This window comes from Malaclemys terrapin, chromosome 12 (assembly GCF_027887155.1).
Source record: "Malaclemys terrapin pileata isolate rMalTer1 chromosome 12, rMalTer1.hap1, whole genome shotgun sequence".
NCBI classification, from domain to species: domain Eukaryota; kingdom Metazoa; phylum Chordata; order Testudines; family Emydidae; genus Malaclemys; species Malaclemys terrapin.
The window spans coordinates 46,606,356-46,630,515 of NC_071516.1; the positions used below are offsets into that span (position 1 = coordinate 46,606,356).

Consider the following 24,160-nt stretch of genomic DNA (forward strand, 5'->3'; position numbering starts at 1 on the left):
AGCCCCACCCCCCACCCGCTCCAGCCACATGGCAGCCCCCCACAGGGTCCCGGCCCCACCACAGCAGCCCCTCCCCACCCCTATTACACAAGACATATTACATATTTATATAAATATAGCCCCCCTCCCCCCCATACAATACAGCATTGAGCCCTGCACGGCTGGGGCTGAGGATAGGGGCTGCCACCCCTTGAAGGCCAAGTAAGGAGCAGGGATGCACACTGGCCGATAATGCCGCAGGTTGGGAGGTGACCCTAGCTGGGGCCTCATACTGGGGTGCAGTTTTACTGGCCAAGCCCCCATACATCTAGCCCAGGGAGGCTCCCCTGCCCCAGGACAGGGTCTGTGCCCATTCCCATCATCCCAGGCCAGGGCAGAGTCCCCCCACTCTGTACCCTGAGCCCCAGCACGGGAAGAGGATTGTTTGATGGATGCTGAGGGCCCACCATAGGGTCGCTCCAGCCATCCCCCACACAGTCAGTAAGTTCCAGTCCCCTCTTCCGTCTGTTCAGCTCAGTCGCCCCCGTCATTAGCACCATCACTGGAGTCCGAGTTGGCTGGCATCATGGGGTCATCGAGCAGGGAGAAGTCCTGTTCTGAACTGGCGTAGCCCTGAGATAAGTCATCTATCTCATCCTCCTCATCCTCCTCTTCCTCGTCAGGCTGCGGGTGCCCCAGGGAGCCCAGGTGCACACGCGGGCCTGGGGGATAGCTGCCATGGCCCAACCCTGGGTGCAGCAGGGATCCAGAGGAGGAGGCTATAGGGAAGGGCATATAGGGCAGGGAAGAGCCAGGGGCTGGTCCAGGCTGGAAGGGACTGTGTAAAGACAGGGGCCCCATAGCCCCCAGCTGGCTCCGCCCAGCCCCACCCATCAGGGATACCATCTTGGACAGCTCCACACCAGCCCGGCGACCCCGTAGCTGTTTCAGGCCCCCCTCGGATTCCAATGGCCCTGGCAACAGCCGGCTCATCACAGGGTCAGTCATGAAGCCCTGGGAAGGGAGAGAAAGGGGAAGAGTTAATGCTGCAAGGCTGCCCCCCCCCCCCCCCCCCCAGTCCAGTACCCAGTACTGCTATGGGGCTAGCCTGCCCCCAGCAAGGACAGTGGACCCTTCCGCCCAGCAGTTAGAGATTCCCCACACTGTCACACCCCTCTCCCAAGGGAGCACACACCATGACTGGAGGGAGCTGGGGGATGAAACCCATGGAGAGTCCAGGCAGATACGGACCCAGCCTCTGGGCCCTGCCCTTGCAGGGGGTTAGAAGAGGCTGTATGAAGGTGAAGGGTAAAGGTAGGGGGTAGATCAATGGGAGGGGGCCAGGTGAACGCTGGATGAGATGGAAGGGGGTGGACAGGGAGGGGTTAGCACCTGCCTCTCACCTTCTTGCCGTTGTGGGAGCTACTGGCCCCAGGGCCCTGCTCCAACCCCGGCAGGCAGCTCAGCTCTATTGTGCCTGTCTTTTTACACCGGTGCCACTTGTGCTGCTTGCGCCGATCTTCCATGTACTGGGAGGTGGGAACGGGGAATGACACACAGGGATCGGGGCAAGAGAAAGTGACAACTGGTTATTTGGCTCTGGCTCTGCTTCCCCAGGCGGAGCAACTGCTCAGGGCCCCACCTCCCTGAAGGGCCTCTACCTGACAGCAGCACCATGACACCAGGGGGCAGTAGCTGTCAGAGCCTCCCTCTATTTGGGGCCTATCAGAGTCCATCCCCAGAGGGGCCTGAACCTGCTGAACACTCCTGGAGTGTGTCTCTGGGAGTAAGGGGGCAGTTCTGGCAGATCACATGGCAGGGAGAGAGAAGAGCAGCAGCAGGGAGGAAGAGAGGCATGTGTGCATGGCCGTGTCCAAAGCCCATTTCTCTCCCATCTCCAGACCGGCACTGGGGAGCAGGAGCCCAGGGTGAAGAGGCAGGAGGGCAGGAAGCTGGGGCCCAAGGGCTCTCCGGCATGGCCCTGACAGAAGGGAGGGGCAGGGTGACACTCACAGCCAGGAAGCGGGGGTCAATGGCAAAGTCAGGGTGTGCATGTAGCCAGGCCTCCAGATCAGCTCGGCGTGGGGCCGCCTCCCCCACCAGCAATGTCCCATTCGCCTTGTGCACCACCGGGATCCGCGCCTCCAGGTCGATGTCAGGGCCCCGCAGCCCTTCCAAGCACTGCAGCTCCAGCTGGGGCAGACACCCCCAGTCAGGAGAGTGAGACCCCACAAAGCCCCACCAGCCAGGACAGATACCCCCCCCAGCAATCCCACCTCCCCAGGTACTACAGCTTCCATGAAGGCAGACACCCCTGTGCATACAACCCCCCACAGCCCTCCCAGGCTCTGCAGCTCTTGCTGGACTCAGAAACCCCGCACCCCCTCGGATATGCTCTCCCACCCCCTCACCTCCACCAGCTTCTTGCTGCTCTTCTTGTGGCCTAGCGGGTGCGGGTGCCGCTCATGTAGAGCGCCATTGGGGATCAGCTTATGCTTCTGGAACGTCAGCTTGATCCCCTCCTCCTGGGGGAGACACAGGGTCAGCATGGGGGCTGGGAAACAGGGGCCAATGCCACCCCAGCATGACCCCCGCTCCCCCCCCCCCCCCCCACTGTCCCAGACCCACAGGGGAGCAGGCACCTCAGGTCTCCATGAGAAGTGAGTTTAACTCATTCCTCCCCAGGGCAGAGCCACATGCACTGCCAGGGAGATGTCGGTATTAGCATGGCAAGTCATCACAGGCACCACCTCTGGAGAGACATCCCCCATAACCCCCGCCCTGCCCCCCCTCCCATGGGACTGGCACCCCCAAACCTCCACTCACGTCCTTGATCTGCACAGTGAACTCCTTCTCCTCGGGGCTGTGCCGGAGCCGGGTGTACAGGGCTGGCGCTTCATCCTGGGGGCAGGCATGGGGAGCAGGCGAGCTGGCGTAGTCACCTGGCAGCCGGGGGGCAAGGTCTCCCCCATGGCCACCGCAGAGCTCCTGGCTGCGCTGACTTGAGGGCCACTTCCCCGACAGCACAGCCTGGCACACCAGGTCGATGCGGTTAATGAGCACCCGGTCCTGGGGGAGACAGGGGTGTCAGTATCACTATGGCAACCACCCCATTACAATGAGCCACATAACCATGGCAACCCCTCCATTCCTGCCCAGAACTATGGTAACCTCCCAACAATACCGGCCTCGTAACCATGGTAACACCCCATCCCCCCCACAGAGCCACAGCAACCACCCCATCAAAACCTGCCATGTAGCCATGACAACCCCCACACTCCCCCACAGAACCTACCCCCAATCCTCCCAATGGCCCCACCCAGCTCCCCAGATGATTGGGGCTGGGTTTGTGTCCCCCTCCCCCAGCAGTACCTTGGGCCACTCGTGGGCACGCTGCCGCTCCTGCAGCAGCAGCTCCGGGGCAGTGGGCTGGGGAGAGTCACCCTCCTGGGAAGTGGGCAGGGAGAGCAGGGACTCCTCCTCGGACAGCTTCCCCCCGCATGGCATGGTGCCTGGGGGTAGGGAAAGAGGGGGGTGGTGAGATGGACATCACACTCCTCATGGACAGCTTCCCCCGCAGGGCACTGTGCCTGGGGGTGGTGAGACAGACACCCCCCCCCCCCCCCATGGACAGCTTCCCCGCAGGGCACCAGACGTGGGGAGAGACGGACCCCCCCCCCCCATGGACAGCTTCCCCCCCGCAGGGCATCAGGCCTGGGGGGTGGGGAGAGAGAGACGCTCCACCCCATGGGCAACTCCTGCCACAGAGGGCATCGTGCGTAGGGGGTGAGGGTGGTGGGAGACACCTCCGCCCCCCACTCCTGCCACAGGGAGACGGAGGCCTCCTGCTTCCATGACCAACGCCCATCCTGCAGGCTTCCCTGCCTGCAGAGAGAGAAAAGGGTGAGGAGGATGCAGAGACCGACCGACCCACCCCCACAGATGGACCTGCCCCCCCCCCCCCCCCAGGGGCTTGTCCCTCAGGCCAGGGGACTTCCCTGCACTCCAGAGGGGAACACCTTGATATCAGGGGGGGGGAATTCCTGGCCTTTAAGGGCTTCTGGAGGTGGTCCAGGTGGGCACCCCCACTTCTCAAAGTCACTGGAACGGGGGGGGAGGGGAAGAGACCTGGCTTGTGGGGTCAGGTCATTCACCCTCGTTTGCAGTCAGAGCTGGCTCAGGGGGATCCCTAGCTCAGTCTGGGTACAGGGAGGAGGGGCATGGAGGTCCCACACTCCATGCGGTCCTCAGAGCAGGACAATGACCTGGACGTGGAGGGCAGAGGGGATCCCTGGCTCAGGGAGGGTATGGGTGACCCAGAGGGGATGGGGTGGAACCCCAGGGGGAGGAGTACAGGGGGTCCCACACTCACCCCTCTCATCGTCGCTGTCCTCTGAGCAGGACGACGATGACCCGGATGTGGAGGGCGAGAGCTTCCCCAGGTCGAGCTCCGAGTCCGAGTCATCAGCTGAGTCAGGCTTGGGGAGAAGCACAGGCAGCAGCGGGGCCGGCAGCTCGGGCGTGGGGGACAGGGGGAGGCTGTGGCTGCTCCAGCACCCCCTGCAGGGGTTGAGGCGTCCCAGCCCGGCCATGCAAGTAGCTGAGGCGGGCAGCCAGAAAGGAGAAGTCGGGGTCCTGCATGATTGTGGTGTCGGTCTGGCTCAGCCCATGGCGTGCTGCCCCCTGCAGCAGCTCCCTGTCGTGCCGCCCGCACTCCCACCAGGTGGGCAGCTCAGGGCCCGGTGGCTGGCACAGGGCCAGGCGCTCCTGCAGCAGCGGGTGGCACAGGACCTGTTCCCGCAGCCGGCGCAACAGGTCCACGCGTACAGTGTCCTGGAGGCCCGCTCCTCCGAGATGGGCTCGATGACAGCGTGGGGTCCGGGGACTCTGTGGGGAGAGATGGGGGGCGGGAGGGGTCAGAGACTTTGGGAGCCCAGACCCCCAACTTACCTATCCTCACCCTATCCTATGCCCACTCAGGGCTGCTGGCAGACAGACACTCACCGTCGCTGGCGGCTGGGGGCAGCCGGCACACCTGCCGGCACATGGCCACAAACCCATGGAAATACTTGGTGAGGCTTTCGTCTGTCTTGCGGTCGAGCCGGGCCAGCGCCCGGAAGCGGCCCCAGTGGAAGCGCAGCGTGTCAGGGTCGTACTCCACCCCGAAACTGGACACCACGCGGTAGAAATCCGACTGCTCCCGACGTGTCCACCTGCAGGCGGGGAACAGGAGAGCCTCAGCGGGCCCGTGGACCTGAGCCAGTCCCTGGGAAGATGCACCTCTGCCCCAAGCCCCCCTATCCTCGCCCCAGATATCCCAGAACCAGGGCCCCCCCATCCTAGAGGCCTGTGGTGGCTGCAGGGTGCGTGTCCCATCTCTAAAGCACCCCCTGGAACAGGGTGGGGCTCCCCCCTACGGCTGCATGTTGCCCTGGCCTCACCGCTGCTGCTTCTCCCGGCGCACCATCTCCTTGAGCTTGCAAGCTGCCTCGCAGCGCCGGCGCCGCCGGTCCCCCCGCTCTGCGGCTTCCATCTTCAGCTGCTCCTGCTTGTAGCTGCGCTGGCAGGCAGTGATGAGGCGCCGCAGGCGGGCCGTGAGCACTGAGCCCGGCGGCCAGAACAGGTGCCCGGGCTGGGCCGGCTGGCCTGCCGGGGAACAACAGGGGTCAGAGCCCCTCCATTGCACAGACGTGGCACCCCAACCCCCCGGCTGGCCTGCAGGGAGACAACAGGGGTCACAGCCCCCAAATGCACACAGACCCTGTACCCCAAACCCCTCCCAGCCAGCCCCAGCCTACACGCTACGGGACAGTGCCTACTTTAACCCTTTCTGTGCTCCAGCCACCCTCTTCCCCACCCCCTTACCTTCATCCCCATCCACCACCGAGATCTCCTCGTCCAGCAGCATCAGGGGATCACCCTGGGGGTGGGGAAGGAGAGACACATTAAGGACTGGGAGTACTATGCCCTTCAGCCATGTCACCCACCCCCTGCCCGATACCCAGCCTGCTGCCTGCCCCAGACAAGGATGCCCCAGGAGCCAATGGGGGGCTGGGTTATGGCGGGGGGAGCAGGGGGTCTGTGGGGATGGGGAACCCGGTGGGGAGAGGGTAGAGGGGGACAAGGTGGAGCGCTGTGGAGAGGGACCTGAGGGCAGAGGAGGACCCTGGGGCGAGGGGGTGGCTAGGAGTAGCTCTCACCTCATCGTCCTGCTCCTTGGCCGGCCCGGACAACGGTTTGTATTCGGGGTCCTCGCAGTCTTTGTCAAACTCCGCCCTGAGGCCCATGGGAAAGGAGGGGTTAGTGACCCCCCCAGGAACTGCCCCCAGCTGGGCCCCCTCCACAGCCCCTGGGGGGCTGGTGCCTCAGAACTCCGTGAGAAGCAAGTTTAACTCATTCCCGCCAGGGCAGAGCCAAGTGCTGCTGGGGGGTCGGTATTAGCATGGCAAGTCATCACAGGCACGCCCCTCCGGACAGGTTACCCAGGCCCCGCCATGTTGGCTGCCACTCACCCCCCCCCCCCACCCCCATGCCCAGGCTCTGCCCACTAGACCCGTCAGTCATCTAGACCAGAGGTTCTCAAACTGGGGGTTGTGACCCCTCAGGGGGTCACAAGGTTATTACATGGGGGGTTACGAGCTGTCAGCCTCCACCCCCAAACCCCGCTTTGCCTCCAGCATTTATAATAGTGTTAAATACAAAAAAGTGTTTTTAATTTACAAGGGGGGGGGGGGGTTTGCACTCATAGGTTTGCTGTGAGAAAGGGGTCATCAATACAGAAGTTTGAGAAACATCACTCAACCCACCCCTGTGCCCAGGCCCCACCCCTACCCCTAGACAGTCACTCACCCCTCTCCCACATCCAGGCGGTGCTCTGCCGCGATGGCCTTGTCATCGGGGCGCCCGGCCTTCTCCAGGAAGCAGAGAGCGGGGTCAGCTCGCATGGTGTTGTACTTCTCGTAGCCTGGGGGGAGGAGGCACAGGTCAGGTTCAGCACCCCACTGCCCTCTCTGTGCACACAGACACACACTGGGGCCAGAAACAGCCTTCCCTGGCCCAACCACTCTGGGACTGTTCACTCCCTTCCCACCGCATGCACAATTTATCCCTCCCCAAGTGAGACCCCCCTTCCCCCATGCTGTCAACCTAGGGGAGTTGAGTCCCCTACACCCACCCCCACACACGCACCATGCTTGAAGACCCCAATGAGCAGGGACTTGTCGGCCTCAGCATCCCACCAGCCGGTTGGCACCTCCAGCTGCTCCACCAGCGGGAACCAGATGTCGATCTCGCTGGGAGGAGAGGGGGGCAGAGAAACAAGTGAGACGCAGGTCCAGACGCAGGGAGGACGGACAGATGGGGGGGGGGCCAAGAGACAGGGACGGACCAGGGACAGGGCAGCAATGAGGAACGCGGGGGGGGAGGGGCAGTGGAGCACAGCGTGGGGGGGCAGAAGGTACATTACCTTGCACCAGCACCAGCCAGCACCTTGCTGGCCTGGTCCCCAATCACCTCCTGGCGCAGGTAGTACAGCATCCGCACTCGCAGCAGCACCCTGACAGAGACACATCACAGGGTCAGAGAGAGCACAGAGTCCATACTGGGGAGTAAGATGCCTGGGCCCCATCCCCAGCCGGGGGAGGGCAGCTCGGACCCCTAGGTCCCTTGTACGTGTGGGGGGGGGGGGGGGGGGGGAAGAGGAGAGGAGAAGGAGAGCTGGATGTCTGGGTCCCCTGCTTGTACTAGTGTTGAGTGTGCACGCTGGGGGGAGGGGGCCTGGACACCGGGGTCCCTTACTTGCACTATTGGTGAGCATGTGCATGTTGGGGGGAGCCCAGACGCCTGGGTCCCTTACTTGTTGCACTGGTGCTTGAGGTGCTTCTTGTAGCTCTCGTCCTGGAAGAGCGTGTCGGGGTTGTACTTGCGGATCCACTCGGCTTTGTGAACGTCAAATGTGCTCTGGGACTTCACCTTCTTGCCCTTGCGCCCCCGGGGCACGGGGATTGACAAGCCTGGAGGACAGATGGACAGAGAGGTCAGAACGGGGCGGAGGGCTGGCGGGGCGTCGCACCCAAGGAGCTCCATGGCTCCTCTATGAGGCAGGCAGGCGTGCAGGGAGCGAGCTGTGGGGTGGGCTGGGAACCCTCACCGGAGTGGTTCTGAAGCTCCTTGGCCTTGCCGTTTTCAGCCGGGCTGATCAGGTCCCAGATGAAACCCTTGATGTTCTCGTCGCCTCGGTAGTGCAGCAGGCAGTAGACCAGGATGGCGCGGCAGATTGTCTCCACGTCCCGCTCTGACAAGCGCCGCTTGAATCGCCCGTGGGACAGGATCTCTCGCCAGCGGCCCCAGCTGTGGGGAGTCGCACGGGTCAGCGCTGGCCCTGAGACCCCTCCCCCCCAGTGTCCCGTGGCACGAGGAACCCGGCCATACCAAGCCCTCAGACCAGCACCTGCAGCCCTGGGGGACTGGCTGGGTCAGCACCGGCCCAGGGAACCCCCAGACAAGCCCTCCTCACCCGTAGACCAGCAGGTGCTTCTCCACGCGGAAGCAGTCCGTACGCCCGTATGAGTGGTGCAGGGGGTGGTGGCGGTCATGACGCCTGGAGCGTGGCCGCTCTTCATCCTCGCTCTCCAGGTCCGAAAATTCCACCAAGTCGTCGTCCTTCAGGGTGCTGAAGTGCCGGGTCTGCTTCCGCACGCGCGGCGTGTCAATCACCAGGTTATTCTGGGGAGGGGAGGGATGGTTACACCTAGATTTGGGGGGGGAGGGGAAGGGGGGGGAAGCACACAGGGAGAGCTGCCAGCCCAGACCCCAGAATCAGCTCCTGCTGTAGGAGGGCAGCTCTGGGATACGCCCCCCACCCCTCTGGCTGGGAGAACCTCCTGCTGCCCAGACCCCCTCTCCAAGGTGGCTCTGGACACATTCCCTTTCAGGACAGATTGGGGATTTCGGGGGGCCCAGGGAAGCCTGGGAGTGAGATCTAGAGCCAGGGAGCTGTGGGGGCTCTCAGCACAGTGGGAAGCAGCCCCTCCTCCTGGTAGGGCTCCGACCCGATGCTTATCCACATTACTGGGGCAACTGTCTCTATTTGCCCAGCCTGCTGTGGGGATAGGAGGCTCTGGGGGCCCTAGCAACCCCCCTCCCTCACCCGTTGCTCCCCAGCCCCTCCCCCCACAGCTGAAGAGGGCACGTTCCCCACCCCCAACACCCGCTCGAGTGCCCGGTCCCATGCCCCCTTGGGTCCACTCCTCTCCCCCAACCTTGCTGTTGAGCAGGTCCAGGTCCAGGTCTGCTTTCTTTGCCCATTTCTGCCAGAAGTTGGGGTCGTCCAGGGCGATATCTGTGCGGTTCTCCGAGGCCACGAAGCTTGCCTGGTGGAGGGAACCAGGGGGTTAGGGGTGTGTGGGGGGGGGGGGGGGGGGAAGGGGAGGAGGGGGTAAGGCGGCAGTGCCGCCCCTGGATCTCCAAGCTACAATGTGCCATGTGTCTAGCCATCCCATGTGTCCCTCCGCGCTTCCATTCCCCACCCACAGGCTGACCTCCGAGTGTGTCTGTCTGTCCCTCCCACCGGGATGCAGGTGAGACATGCCCTGCAGGTGAGTGGGGAGGTAAAGCTGGACCATGGTGAAGGGGGAGCTCCTGCACTGTCTCCAGAGAGGGGTGTTGGGGGCATCTGCAGGAAGGATCTGCGCAGGGGAACTGGGGGTACCTTGGCGAAGGTGGAGCCCTTTCCCTCACTCTCAATGGTGATAGTGGTCGTACGGCGCAGCAGGATCTGGTCAATATCCTCCTCGCAGAACTTGGAGCCCTCATCGTCCTCCTCCATGATGGCAGCATAGGCCCCCTTGCGCAGCAGGTCCTCGATCTCCTTCTTTGAGAACTGCTGGATCTGGGGAGGGGAGGGGGACAACACACTGTTCACACGGGTACCCCCAACGTCACAGCCCCCTCAGCCCCCCAGAACCTCCTCCACACCATGCCACCACCCCAGCCCACGGGTACCCCCAACGTCACAGCCCCTCCACCAGCCCACCACCTCCTCCCTGCCACCCTCCTGAGCCCACCAGTCCCTCGCCCTGGGGCCGGATTGGAGCCATGCCACGGCTCCCCGCGTGCTCTCACCCCGGCGATGCTGCCCTCGCGCCCGCTCATGGACTGCAGCACGGCCTTGTCCAGCCCCAGCTTGAGGCTGGCCTTGTCAAACATCTCGCGCTCATAGGAGTTGCGGGTGATGAGGCGATAGACCTTCACCGCCTTGCTCTGCCCAATCCGGTGGCAGCGCGCCTGTGCCTGGGGAGAGAGGGGCATCAGGGCGCCCGGTGCATTCAGCAGGGGAGGAGCCGGTGTCTGGGGCACGGGACCCAGAGCGTTCTGAGGGGCAGGGAAGGGGAGTAGCTAGGGGACAGTGGTTGTTGGGCCCTGGAAGTGCACAGGGGGTGGGACAGCCCCAGGGGATGCTAAGGGATGGGGCTGGGTTGTGGGGTAAGAGAACACTCAGGGACCCCAGAGTGGGGGAAGACACTGCAGGGAGTACAGGAAGAGAAGGGCATGACCCCCTCGTCAGCTCTTGGAGGCAGCACACAGTGGGGCAGGGGAGGGTCCCCAGTACCTGCAGATCATTCTGGGGGTTCCAGTCCGAGTCGAAGATGATGCAGGTGTCGGCTGCCGTGAGGTTGATGCCCAGGCCGCCCGCCCGGGTGCAGAGCAGGAAGACGAAGCGGTCCGAGTCAGGCTTGCTGAAGCGGTCGATAGCGGCCTGCCGCAGGTTCCCCCGCACCCGTCCGTCAATCCGCTCATACAGGTACCTGCGAGGGAGGGGCCAGCACCGTGTTTACGTAGTGATGGAACTCCATGCCCCACTGCACCCCCAGCTTCATTACCACTGATGACACCCCTTCCAACCTACCACAGCCTGTGTTGATGTATGCCCTACAGCAGAGCTAAGGTCACTTCCCCGATCCCACCCCCTGCTGGGGGAGCGTCTATTCACACACAGGCCCTAGAATAGCAGGTGCCCTCACCGCCTCTGGATGAGGTAGTCCTCCAGGATGTCGAGGCAGCGCACCATCTGTGAGAAGATCAGCACCTTGTGGCCGCCCGCCTTGAGCTTGGGCAGCAGCTTGTCAATGAGCACCAGCTTGCCGGCTGAGCGCACCATGGCCTGGAGGTGCAGGTCATGAGGCACGTAGTGCGGGCAGGAGTCCCGGAACTCAGCCAGGATCTTCTCCTCCGCGCCTGACGGGGAAGGAACAAGTGAGCACGTTACTCTGGGGCCCAGCATTCCCCCAACCCGGCCCCACTGAGATGGCCCCATTGCAGGGACAGGCGCCGGCAGTGAGGGGGCAGCGCTGCCCGAGGGGGAAGCCCCCGCCCGGCCCCTCACCGTTGATGAGATAGGGGTGGTTACAGCACTTGCGGAGCTCCATCATGGTGTTGAGCAGGTTGGGCATGTTGGTGTGCCCCGCCCCCTTGGACAGGAAGGAGAAGTTCTTCTCCAGGATGGCCCGGTAGTATTTCTTCTGGATGTTGGTCAGCTCCACCTCGATGATGGTCTCCTGCTTGGGCGCCAGGTTCTTCTCCACATCCTCCTTCAACCGCCGCAACATCATGGGCTTCAGGATGGCCTGGAGCTTCTGCACCTGGGAGCAGGGCGGGGGCAGTCAGCACTGGGGCGGTGGGGGTGGGAACACGAGGGTTGGGGGAGGAGCCCAGGGCCGGGAGAACAGGGGGCTGCGGTCTGGGATTGAGGGGTACTGTCAGTGATGGGTGTTGTGAAGAAGAGACAGAGAACAGGCTGGGATAGGATGGGGGCAGGGAGTGGTGTGTGCGGGGTAGACAAGAGGCTTGGGGCGTGCAGGCGGGGTGGTCTGGGACAAGGCGTGCGGACAGAAGTCGAGGTGCTTGGGGCATGCAGGCAGGAGGGTGGGGGACGAGGGGCTTGGACGGCCTCAGAGGGCAGGGCGGTGGGGCCGGACAGTGGGGGACAAGGGGCTCAGGGAGAGCAGGGCAGCGGTGCGCAGAGGGGCTCGGGGCGGGCAGGACGGTGGGGCGTGGACGGTGGGGGACGAGGGGCTCTGGGACGGCATGGACGGTGGTGTGCAGAGGGGCTCGGGGAGGGCAGGACGGTGGGGCATGGACGGTGGTGTGCAGAGGGGCTCGTGGAGGGCAGGGCGGTGGGGCGCGGACGGCGGGGGACGAGGGGCTCGGGGAGGGCAGGGTGGCGGGGTGCGGACAATGGTGTGGCGGGGAGGGCAGGGCGGCGGTGCGCAGAGGGGCTCGGGGAGGGCAGGGCGGTGGGGCGTGGACAATGGGGACAAACGGCTAGGGGCGGGCAGGGCGGTGGGGCGCGGAGGGGCTCGGGGAGGGCAGGGTGGTGGGGCGTGGACGGCGGGGACAAACGGCTAGGGGCTCGGGGCGGCGGGGCACAGAGGGGCTCGGGGCGGCAGGGCACGGAGACGGCAGGGCGGTGGGGTGCGGACGGCGGGGGACGAGGGACTCGGGGAGAGCAGGGCAGTGGGGCGCGGAGGGCAGGGGATGAGGGCCTCGGGGAGGGCAAGACAGTGGGGCGCAGAGGGGCTCGGGGAGAGCAGGGCGGTGCGGCACGGAGGGACTAGACATGTGGATGGGGTGGATACCCGCCCGCCCTTACCTGCTCCTCTGTCTTTAAGTCCCCAAAGTCCTTTAGGAACTCTGCCTCGGAGGGGAACTGCGAGGGCTCCAGGAAGTGCAGCAGGCTGAACAGCTCCTCTACCGTGTTCTGCAGCGGGGTGCCCGTCAGCAGCACCTTGTGCTCCTGGCATAGGATAGGGCGTCAGGGGGCAGCCCCATTCTACCCCTCCCCCCAAAGAGCCCCACGGAGCCTCCTAACCCCGCACAGCCCCCAGAGGGAGGGCCCATGCCTCACAGAGCCCCAAAACCCCCACTCAGGGCCCAGCTCAGGGCAGGAAGCGCCCACAGAGGGAAGCCCACTGACAGCTCCAGCCGAGCTCCACCACAACCATCCTTTCCCTCCCCCGGGGTTCCCCCCCACCCCACCTCCCGGACACCTCTGGGGCCCCAGTTGTCCCACCAGGTCCATGTGCTTGAGACTGTCCAGCAGCTTGCAGTTGCGGTTCTTGAGCCGGTGGGCCTCATCGATGATGACACAGCGCCACTCGATCTCCCGCAGCTCGGGGCAGTCCGACAGGATCATCTCGAAAGTGGTGATCAGCGCGTCGAACTTGTAGGCGCCGGGGATCAGCCGGCCCTGGAGGAGGGGAAGGGCAATCACATGATGGGGGTGGGGTGGGTGGGCCACATCCAAGAACAGCCTCCCCACAACATGCCAGGCCAGGAAACCCACCTCCTGGGGCCGTGAGACCCTCTCCCCACACCCTTCCTAGCTTTCCCTCCCCCTGTACCTCAGAGACCTGCGCCCTTCCCAGAGCTTGGCCTGCTGGGACCCCTGCTCCTCGCCCAGGAGTCCTTGCATTCCTGCAGCACATGTGTATGGGTGTCCACGCCACTGAGGGTCTGCCCCTCCCTGCAGTACACGTGCATGTGTCCGTGTCCACGCCCCCGTGTGTCTGCCCCTCTCCCGCCCCCCCCCCGTACCCGGGAGTCCTTGCAGTACATCTCGTACTGCTGGATCATCTGGCGGGAGGCCAGGCTGCCATGGTAGACGATGCTGTTCATCTCGGTCCACGTGTTGAACTCGCGCTCCCAGTTGGTGATGGTGGAAAGGGGAGCAATGACCAGGAACGGGCCCCGGATGCCCACGTTATAAACCTCCTGCAGGAAGGCAATTGACTGGATGGTCTTCCCCAGCCCCATCTCATCTGCCAGGATGCAGTTCTGCCTGTGGCGGGAGAAAAGGGGGTCAGCATCCCCCCCAACTACCTCCTCCCCCCGTCCCAGCCCCTCTGCCGGGCTGCAGTTCTGCCAGCTGAGTGGGAGACACAGAGCTAACCCCAGCCTCACCTGCCCCCCCAGACCCAGCTCACCTGTTGTACCAGTTGAAGAGCAGCCAGTTGACCCCCTCGAGCTGATACTCCCGCAGCTGGTTGCGGTTCTTGTACTCGTGGGAGAGTTCCAGTTTTTTCCAGGAGATGGCCTGGGGACGGGCCTGGCGGGACAAGGGGGACACCATCAGCATGGTGGAAAGAAGCCCCCCCTACACCAGCAACGGTGGAGAGGGGGCTGCCCAGAGAGGAGACAGGTGCGGTCACTCACCATACCTGGGTGTTCCAGGTGCCTGGGAGGCAGCTTGGGGGGAAGGGGTGATGGCAGAGCCGGCTTGGGATGGGGGGGGGGGGGGGGGGGAGAGAGGGCAGGCAGGATGGGGGCTGTCACTCACCATTCATTTAAGCGGGGTGGCTGGTGGGTGGAGCCAGGGTAGGGGGTGGAGCCACAGCTGTTACTCCTCCTGCCCCTGAGCTCAGGGCCTGGATACATTTGGGCTGAGGGGGCGGAGCCGGTGTCTGATGGGGTGGAGCTGGGGGCTGTCACTCATCACGCTGGGTAGAGTTGCCAGGCCTCCGGTTTTTGAGCGGAATGCCCGGTTGAAAAGGGACCCTGGTGGCTAGGGTTACCATACGTCCGGATTTTCCCAGACATGTCCGGCTTTTTGGGCTCCAAATCCCCGTCCGGGGGGGAAATCCCAAAAAGCCGGACATGTCCGGGAAAATCGGGACATGGGGGCCGGCGGGGCTTGGGAGCCGGCGGTCGGCGGGGCCGGGCCGGGCCCTCGGCGGTGCTCGGCCGGGGGCCCGCGGTGCTGGGCGGGCCGGGGGTGCTCGGCCGGGGACCGGCATTGCTGGGCGGGCTGACCCAGGCTGGAGACGCGCGCGGGGGGGCGGGCGCCAGACTGGGGGCCGCGTCTCCTCCCCCCCACACTCCCCTTACCTGCTTCAGGCTTCCCGCGAATCAAATATTCGCGGGAAGCAGGGGAGGGGGTGGAGTTGGGGTGGGGACTTTGGGGAAGGGGCGGAGTTGGGGGCGGGGCCGGGGCCCCATGGAGTGTCCTCCTTTTGGAGGCTTAAAATATGGTAACCCTACTGGTGGCTCCAGTCAGCACCGCTGACCGGGCCATTTAAAGTCTGGTTGGCTGGCTCCTAGGCGGAGGGACAGCCACGGTGGCTCCATGTGCTACCCCCACCCTGGCTCCGCAGCTCCCGTTAGCCGTAAACTGCAGCCAATGGGAGCTGCAGGGGCGGCGCCTGTGGGAGGGGGTGGCACCCGCGGGTGCAAGCAGAGCCATCTGGTTGCCCCATGCCTAGGAGCTGGACAGGCCGGTCGTTTCCGGGAGCCACCTGAGGTAAGCGCTGCCCAAAGCCTGCGCCCTGAATCCCCTCCCACACCCCAACCCCCTGCCCCAGGTCAGAGCCCCCTCCTGCACCCAGAACCTCTCATTTCTGGCCCCCCCCAGGAGCCCTCCCTGCATCCCAACTCCCTGTCCCAGCACAGTGAAAGTGAGTGAGGGTGGGGGAGGGGGGATGGAGCGGATGGGGCCTTGGAGAAGGCACAGGGCAATGGTGTTTGGTTTTGTATTATTAGAAAGTTGGCAGCTCTAGTGCTGGGACTGGGGGGGTGGAGCCAGAGACTGTCACTCACCACACGTTTGAGCTCAGGGTGCCGGGCCTGGATGCGTTTGAACTCACGGACCTTCCCCTCGTCCACGTCCTCCTTAAGCTCCCAGGTACTGTCCTCATAAGGCAGGGAGCACCACTTCACCAGGTAATAGATCACTGGCTGCGGGTACAGGGACAGGCCCATGGTCACAAGGGGCTCCCACAGCACCCAGCCGCCACAGCTCATCCCCGCCCCACCGAGAGTGTCACCTCTCTCCAACCAGGCCAGGGCCATGTGCAGGGAGGGGAAAATTGGGGGGAGGAGGTCCTCACTGGTGCCTGTTCCCAGTCCCCAACCCCACCCCCGGAGCGAGTTTCCTTGGAACTTCACTCCAAGCCCCAATAGCCCCCCATAAATCAGGGGGGTTTGCAGCCCCAGAGCCTTGGCCTCTGCCCCAGACCCCACTTACCCCCCACACCTCACTGTCCCAGTTTCCCCTTCCCCACACAGCTAAACCCTCCACCCCACCCTGGTCACCTCTCCGTTGTCCTTATCCACACTGTGAGACTCATCCAGGATCCGGTCGACCTCCACGTAGTCAGGGTTAAAAGGCTCTTCATCCTGGGGAGGAGACGTACATAACTCCCCTCGCCCTGTCCCCAGTCTCCCTGAGGGCTGGCACTCACCCCGTCCTGGCCGGGGACCCCCAGTTCCCACCCGCCCAGTCCTCCACTGCTGCGGGGAAGGAGTCAGTCCCATGGCTACAGTGCCAAACGGACCCCTGGATGCCAATGGGTAGAGGGCACGGCGGGCATAGGGCTTCACAGGGGCCTCCTGGGTCAGTTAGGTGTGTCAGAGCTCAAAGGGTGGCAAGTGAGGTCTGTACTGCGAGCCGGCAGCCCACTGGTCACTAATCCTTGGGAAACGCACGTACAGAGAACATTTATAGAGTTCCGGGTCTGTGCTGGAAATTATGTTCCTAAGGGCTTGGCGTTAGGGTGGCAACACCCTCGGAAACGCTGCTTTCAGGCCAGCGGGACCAGACACTTCTCAAATACTCAGAGACTTTAAGGCCAGGAAGGACCATCGTGATCGTCTAGTCTGACCTCCTGCACGTCGCAGGCCCCAGACCCTCACCCACTCCTGCAACAGACCCCACACCTCTGGTTGAATTATTGTCGTTCTCAAACTATGGTTTAAAACTTCAAGTTACAGAGAATCCGCCATTGACACTAGTTTAAACCTGCAAGTGACCCACGCCGCAGAGGAAGGCAAAACGCCCCCAGGGTCTCTCTGTCTGGCCATGTGGTTATTGTCTGCCTCACAACGTGCACCTATCTGCGGAAGAGATTGCAGCATCTACAGGAATGACAGACAGCGGAGGCATCCTGTATAGGAGGAACAGCCGAGGATTTCTGCTGCACCTCGGAGTGCAAAGCGATGCACTCCAGTGCCTTCACCTGCGAGGCAGCCAGCCAGGGTCACAGCCAACCTGGCCGCAAAGTGCTGCAAAGAATCTGGGTGAGCAATACTCATCGAGACAGGAGAGTCTCTAGCACACTCAGTCCACGCTCTGGAATGGGTGGTGATGTTTCATTTTCTAGTCACTCTCTCTTTCCAATACTTTACTTACTGCAATTGGAATCTCTACGCTTTGTTAATGAAACCATATCCTCGTTTTCACTACTAACCAGAGGTTCTCATCCTAGTTACCATTGCGGGTTGCATATGTAGCTCTGTTTGTTACATAGGCTGCCCCCCACTACCTGTAGGGCCCTGAGGGTGTCACACGGGCTGCAGCTGCGTGCTGACTGGGCCGCGGGCTGAGAACTGCAGCTCTAAATGTATCCAAGTGCTGTGCTGAGGGAGCGATGATCTGAGGGTGTCCTGCCTCTTTGGGAGCAGCAAGTCTGTGGATGCTGCGAGCGGCCAGGGGAGGCATGGAGGGCCCAGGAGCTGGGGCATGTCGATCGCTAACCAATACAGTAACAATGGGGCAGGCGAGGCCCAGGGGGCAGTGCTTGTGTTGCCCATGGAGTTGGGGTGGTGGGTTGCCCTCACACTCAGGGCAGGGGGTAGCGAGGGGCCTCACAGCCTCGGGTACCCCCAGGAAGTGTCACCGCTGCTCCGACCCTGTGGTCCCCCCCATGGCTTTCACCCACCCGCCTGCCCCCTGGTACCTCGTGGAAAAAGTGCCTCATCTGGGTCATCTTGGTCTTGAAGCGTTTGAGTTTCTGGTGGATTCGCTTGTCCTTCTCCAGCTGGGAAATGGTGGCCCATTCACAGTGCAGATACGAGCTGGAGGAAGGGCAGAGGGGTTAGACAGACAGACAAACGGATGGACACCACATGAGCGATATTATACCTGGCCAGAAACTGGAAGTTTGAATTCCGCGCGTGGAAATTCTGATAGTGCTGAGTTTTCTCCATTCAGAATCCGAACAGAAGCAGAAATTTCAGAATCTCCCGAGAAACAAACCCCCCGAAACAAGTGTGACCCATGGGCATGGAAACCCGCCGTTTCCATAGGGTGAAGGTGGAAGCCTTATGAAGTTATGGTTTCAAGTAGTCTCATTTTATATGAAAACAGACAACACGATACGTTGTGCTGGCGGGCGTCGACAGCGGCCATGTCCCACAGAGCTGGTGGTGCACCAGCCATCCTTCAGTCAAGCTAAATGGAAGGAGCAGTTCAATGCCCTGTTAGGTAGTGACTGCTGGGAGCGGTAGGAAACCATCCCCCCAGGCAAAAGGTCTGGCTGCAGAGGCAGGATCTGGGGGCTGACTGGTAGCAGAGCTCTGTGTGTGGGAAAGCCGGAAAGCCAGCAGAAAGAAGTGATGCAGCGAGGAGTATGGCCTAGGGAGGGAGCTGAGACATGGAGCTCCTTGGGCCACAGGACTGGCCGTGGAGGTAGGCCTGGAGAGCACGGGCCAGGAAACTGCCTTATCGTGTCCCAGGGCACAGGATTGTGTGTTGGTTCTTTAGGACTGCAACAAAGAGCAGACCTGACTAACACCAATTTCTCTTCATGGCCCCGGATTAAGAGACCCTGCCTGGGTCTTCAGGCCCCAGGATAATGTTCATAAATGGAACATCCCAATTTGGTAATAGAAAAGTTGAGTCAAAAGAGAGCCAGTCAAAATGAAACACTTTTACTTCCTGGACATCCCTGGAACTAGAATCTTCTTGTCAAAAGTTTGGTTGAAATTGTCACAGAGCCGACACATTTTGGGGCTTATTTATTTATTATTTTTGGAGAGAAACTATTTTGCTGAAAATGTTTCAACCAGCTCTAAAAGGCTCCCATGCTCCATCCCTTCGGCACCCTTGACCCTCCCCATCTGGGTGCTGGTGCCCACATGCGGTGCTAGTGGTGAGTGGCCACACCAGTGCCCCTGACACCCAGGGTCTGTGGCACTAGGTGCTCCAGATCCATCTGCCCCCTCCCCTCCCCTCCAGGCCCTTGCAGGGGAAAACCAGAGCTGGGGAGATGCGGCTGCACCCTCCCCACACCACGTGGGGGCAGGTGGGGAGCTGGACTCAGAGCACTCCAGGGGGTAGTGGCACCTAGACGCCTTGGGGAAGGGCATGACACCTACTAGTTCTTGTATTTGACGAAGAATTCCTCTGCTTCCGTGAACTGCCCTGAGGGGAGCTGGAGAGAGAGACGGGGGGTGGGGGTTAGTGCTGCTGACACCCTGTACTCAAATCCCTAAACACCCCACCCCTCCACCAAAGCACCCAGCTCCACCCTCCTCCCCTGTGGCCAGACTGCAGCCAGCACCTCCTAGAGGAGAAAGGCCCCATATCCCAGTCCCTGGCCCCCTCTTGCAGGACCTGGTGCCTGGAGGCGTCAGACCCATCCTCACGGCGTGAGCGCTCACCTCCTTCTTCACCACCCGCATGGACAGCACCTTGTCTACGATGGCAGCATCCTCCTCGCTGGGGTTCTCCTGAGGGCAGGGATGGGAGAGATTGGGGGAGTGGGAATTACACGCACACCCTGCCTTCCAGACTGCAGACTGGGCCCTAGCTGCAGCTGCATCACACTTCACCGCCCGAACACCCTTGGGGCTCCTCTCACCCCACCCCCAGACTTACACAGGAAAGGTGTAGGGAGCAGTGGTCCTGCTCCCCGCATCCCCGTGGGGCCCAGGCAGGTTGGGGCAGGGGACTCACCACGAAGAACTGCATGGAGGGCAGGGTCTCTCCCTCTGGCTCAGGGGCAGGGGGCTGTGGCGCGGGAGGCTGCTCAGGCCGCACTGGCCCCGTCACGTCCAGCTCCTCATCTTCCTCGTCGTCCGTGATCTTGATGTCCAGATCCTCGGTGTATTTCTTCCGCTTCACTTGCCGGTTGGAGCGACGTTTCTGAGGGTGCGGGAGTGGGGCACGTGTTAGAGACACCCCAGGACAGACACTGCACACAGAGCCCGGACAGAGACCCCACATACACACAAAGGGTTAGAGGGCAGCGGGGCAGACGCAGACACACACACCCACACACATGGGGTGCAGGGCACAGCCCCCTGCCCTACTCACTCCCTCCCCGCAGAGATCACACTGCTTCCCTCCCAGGCAGGGAACCCAAGTGTCCGGGCAGCCTGTGTACCCAGGTCCCCCCGTGGGCAGTGCATCAACCCCCCCCATACACCACGCACACCCCAGTCTCCTCACCTGGACACTGCTTTCCTCCTCCTCGCGGGGGGATGGAGCTGGCATGGCCTCAGTGTCCGAGTTATCAGAGGAGGCGTTCCGCTTCCGTTTCTTCCCCACTACGGGGGTGATGGTGCTGGGAGGGGGGGACGGGGACAACAGGGGGACAGACAGGCAGAGTGAGGGGGGGGCTGAGCTCACACCCCTTTGCGGGGGAAGGGAGGCCAGGGCTCCGCTCTGCTGGGCAGACAGAGCCGCTGCCCACCTCTCACCAGCATCCAGCACAGCTCCCACCCCAGCCCAGATCTAGCCCCAACCCCTCCGGCACTGGCTGCAGTTCCCAATACAACCCCCACCAGGGACCAGCCACCTGCCTGCACCCCCCAAGGGCAAGATGGGGTAGATGGGACCAGAGGGGCTGGGGAAAGGTGGGGTGGGGCTGGAACAGGGGAAGATGGGGAAACTCTCCAGCCTTCAACCCTGCGTTTCCTGTGTCTCTGGGCTGGGGCGGTCAAGTCTCCCCTGGGGGGGACTGCATGATGAGATGGGGGCTCCGGATTGGGGGGGGGGTGGACTGTATGAGGGGTCTCACCTGGGCTTGCTGCGCCCCTTGCTTTTGCCAGAGCCCCCCTGGCCCCGGCCCTTGCGAGGCCTCTCCTCCTTTGGCCCCCCACGCTCGCCCTTGCGGCGCCGCTTGCGTTCGCCCTCCTCCTCGGGCCGCACACTGGGCAGCTCGTCCTCGTTCAGCACCCGGGGGATGTTCTGCTCGCCCCGAGCCCGCGCCCGGGCGATGGCTTCCGCCACGATGCGGTTCGCCTTCTCCTGCTTCTTCTGGTGCTCCAGCTTGCGGGTCTCCTCCGAGCCACCGCGTGTGCCATGGCTGGACAGCGCCGCCACCTCGCTGCTGCTCAGTACCTTCACCACGGAGAGGCCAGGCGAGCCACCCTGGGACGAGCCAGCCTGGGGGGGACGAGACCATCACCCCCTGACCCAAACTCCCCTCAGATACCGCCTTCCCCCCAGGGAGCCACCCTGGGACGAGCCAGCCTGGGGGGACGAGACCATCACCCCCGACCCAAACTCCCCTCAGACCCTGCCTTCCCCCCAGGGAGCCGCCCTGGGACGAGTGGCCTAGGGGAAAGTCATACAATAGGGATGGGCCCAGGGAGCCTTCACAGACACCTTCACAGGCCCCCACCCTTGGGCAGCTCTCCCTAAGCAGGCTCCATTCCCCAGCTCACCTGCGGCTGCAGCACAACCTTGAGCGGCACCGTCAGCCTCTGTCCTGGGCCGCCCACCACCTGGGCCTGCTGAACGGAAGAGACCGCCAGGGAAGGTTGCTGCCCTGAGGCACCTGCTGCCGGGGGCTGCTGCAGCAGCTGGATCTTCTGAGGCCCCCCAGGCTGACTTCCGGTGGGCTGCTGCACCTGCAGCTGGATGGTCACCACCTTGGCGGGCTGGCCCGGTGCCCCCTTGGCCTGGCTCAGGGCCGCCAGCTGGTTGCCCTGCAGCACGATCTTCCCTGGCAGGTTGCCCAGCACCACGTGGCGCTGCCCGGGGGGGCCGCCCCCACCCTGCGGCTGCTGGAGCACCAGGGTGATGCGCTTCGACTCGCCCTGTGGGGGAAAGAGCAATGGGGGTTAGACACCAGCCTCCCCCAAGTGCTCCTACCCCATACCCTGCTCAACAGCCCCCCCACCCCAGAGCGCCAGCAGAATGAGTGTTGACTTTCACATTGGGGTCAGACATGCCTGCCCCCCAGCCCCCTTACCTGAGCAGGGGCGGATGTCAGGGTCACAGCAGGTTTCAGGGGTGTTCCGCCTGCAGCCCCTGTGCCCCCTGCCGGGCTTTTCACGGGCTGCAACACCAGCTGCTTGACGGGCCGACCAGGCTGGACCAGCCGGTGCACAGTGGTGGGGCCGCCCGAGGGGGACACCTTGGTGGCCAGCACGGCATTGCTGGAGACTATGGAGACACCAGGGCGCAGCGGGGTGCCTGTCAGTACCTTGGCAAAGGTCACCTTGCCCCCATTGGCCGCCCCCAGCGGCTGGGGCTGGGCCTGGATCTGAGCCACATGGGCCCCCGTCACTGAGCCGCCCGCCGGGGCCTTCAGGATGACAATCTTGGGGGCTGACAGGGGGGCTGCAGCCTGAGGCAGCTGCTGCCCCCCAACGGAGGAGGACGACACCACGGCAGTGCTGGCACTGGACACGCCCATGAACGGGTTCCCCTGCCTCAGCACCTCCTGCCCCTGGGGGAGCCCTGGCTGCGGAGGGTCCGGCTGGGGGGGGCCGGGCGTGGGATTCGACTGCCCTGGCAGCGTCTCTGGTTGGACAGGCTCTGCGGCAGGGGGCGGAGTCGGCTGGGAGGGGTCCAGTGCCCCCGGCAGTCCCAGCGCCTCTTCGATGGGGTCAGGCGGTGCCTGGGTAAAGCCTTCGTCCGTCAGGGAGTCCAAGCCGAAAAGGTTGGGGTCGTCGAACAGGTCCATGATGGGGTCAGCCATGGCGGGGGGGGGGGGGGGGGGGGGCACGAAGAGGGGGCTGTCACAGTGGGGAGGGGTTTAGGGCTCCCCTCCCCAGTGAGTGTCACAATCGGGGCCTCCGCGGGTCACGTCAGTCAGCACCAGGCCTCATGGAGAAGGGAGAGTAGGAGTCCAGGTCCGGCTGCATGGGAGACACGGGAGGGGGGGGTTACTGGATGCACCTCCAACATCTCAATCCCTGGCTCCCAGCTAGAGAGGCCAGATGCTCCCACATACATGCCCATCCTCACTCCTGCCCCACAGCCCCCTGCCATCCCAGCTCTGCCCCTTAATCCCGACCCATAGCCCCCTGCCGTCCCAGCTCTACCCCTTAATCCCGTTCCACAGCCCCCTGCTGCCCCAGCAATCCCGCCCCGCCCCCTGCTTTCCCAGCCCTGGTCTTCTCCCATCTCCCATACACACACCCCAACTAAGACAGAAAAGGGGACACATATCCAAGAGTCCCCTGTCCCCAGCCATGGGGCCAGACACCCCCTCTTCACGCCTGAACAGCTACGAGTCCCACAGAGCAGGAACAGGAACCCCAAAGTCCTGTCCCAAACCGCCGCTCAGTCCCACACCCTGCTTCGCTTTCACAGCACACAATAGCAGCAAGGATCCCAACCTGCCCTGCTGTCACACCACAGAAACAAGAGACCCCCCCCCCCCCCCCATGCCAAAGTCCTCCCCTTACCAATAAACTTACAATGACCACCAGCCCCTCCCCCCCCCCCCCCCAACCACACACCAACACCAGGGAAACAACAAGAGGAGTTCGGGGCAACCCCAGAGAATCGGAAAGGTTCCAATGCAGGCCCCCCTCACCCCAATGCACCTCACAAGGTGCTGCACAGAGACTGGGGCCAGAAAAGGGCTCCCCGACAGCATCCGAGGGAGAAGAGGGCATTGAGCAGACAGAACTGGGAAAACCACCACATTGCTCCCTCCAACTCCACACGCTGCAGCCCCGCCCCAGTATTACAAATCCAGCCCCGCACCCCCACACAGCGTTCGACCTTGCCCCCCCCCCCAGTGTTCCAGATCCTGCCCCCCCCAGCGTTACACATACCTGCCCCACACAGCGTTACAGGCCTTGCACCCCACACTGTTACAGACCCTGCCTCCCACACCGCACCTCCCACAGCATTACATCAACCCTGCCCCCTCACCCCCCTTACAGCGTTACAGACTCTGCCCCCCACACCGTACCAGAACCCCCACTTCACTGTTCCCAGTTCCCCAGGCTGTCCCATCTCCATCCCTCTCCTGCCCCACCAATCCTCTCCTCACTCAGTGCCCCCCAAACTCCTCCATCTACCCTCTTATCCCTACCCTCCTGCAGCTTGTGTCCTCTTTTCCCTTCATCCCTCCCAACTCTCCATCTCACCATAACCCCTGCCCCACACACCCTTCCCCCCCACCATCCCCCATTTCCCTCCAGCCCCAGCTCCCTGCCC

The 24,160-nt window shown here is 63.3% G+C and overlaps 1 protein-coding gene and 2 non-coding genes across 3 annotated transcripts; all 3 read right to left on the bottom strand.

Moving 5' to 3' along the window:
- Positions 1 to 86: 86 nt before the first annotated feature.
- On the bottom strand, positions 87 to 22,694 carry CHD8 (chromodomain helicase DNA binding protein 8). Its single transcript, XM_054045837.1, is given in 41 exon segments — positions 87 to 993; positions 1,383 to 1,508; positions 1,993 to 2,172; positions 2,391 to 2,504; positions 2,806 to 3,048; positions 3,352 to 3,491; positions 4,352 to 4,501; positions 4,504 to 4,548; positions 4,551 to 4,802; positions 4,805 to 4,846; positions 4,849 to 4,866; positions 4,984 to 5,192; positions 5,421 to 5,625; positions 5,845 to 5,899; positions 6,180 to 6,255; positions 6,829 to 6,943; positions 7,168 to 7,271; positions 7,445 to 7,534; positions 7,835 to 7,991; positions 8,129 to 8,328; positions 8,495 to 8,703; positions 9,240 to 9,350; positions 9,689 to 9,868; positions 10,102 to 10,269; positions 10,589 to 10,784; positions 11,001 to 11,214; positions 11,363 to 11,618; positions 12,629 to 12,772; positions 13,049 to 13,225; positions 13,573 to 13,816; positions 13,962 to 14,083; positions 15,571 to 15,708; positions 16,066 to 16,149; positions 17,709 to 17,826; positions 19,129 to 19,184; positions 19,414 to 19,482; positions 19,709 to 19,897; positions 20,204 to 20,318; positions 20,775 to 21,142; positions 21,424 to 21,798; positions 21,954 to 22,694. Coding segments are annotated over 41 exon segments (7,266 nt in total). The 5' UTR covers positions 22,686 to 22,694; the 3' UTR covers positions 87 to 513.
- Positions 2,618 to 2,725, bottom strand: LOC128847180 (small nucleolar RNA U6-53/MBII-28). The gene has a single exon (XR_008446864.1). It is a non-coding gene; the product is annotated as a small nucleolar RNA U6-53/MBII-28 (small nucleolar RNA).
- LOC128847181 (small nucleolar RNA U6-53/MBII-28) lies at positions 6,340 to 6,441 on the bottom strand. The gene has a single exon (XR_008446865.1). It is a non-coding gene; the product is annotated as a small nucleolar RNA U6-53/MBII-28 (small nucleolar RNA).
- Positions 22,695 to 24,160: the final 1,466 nt, after the last annotated feature.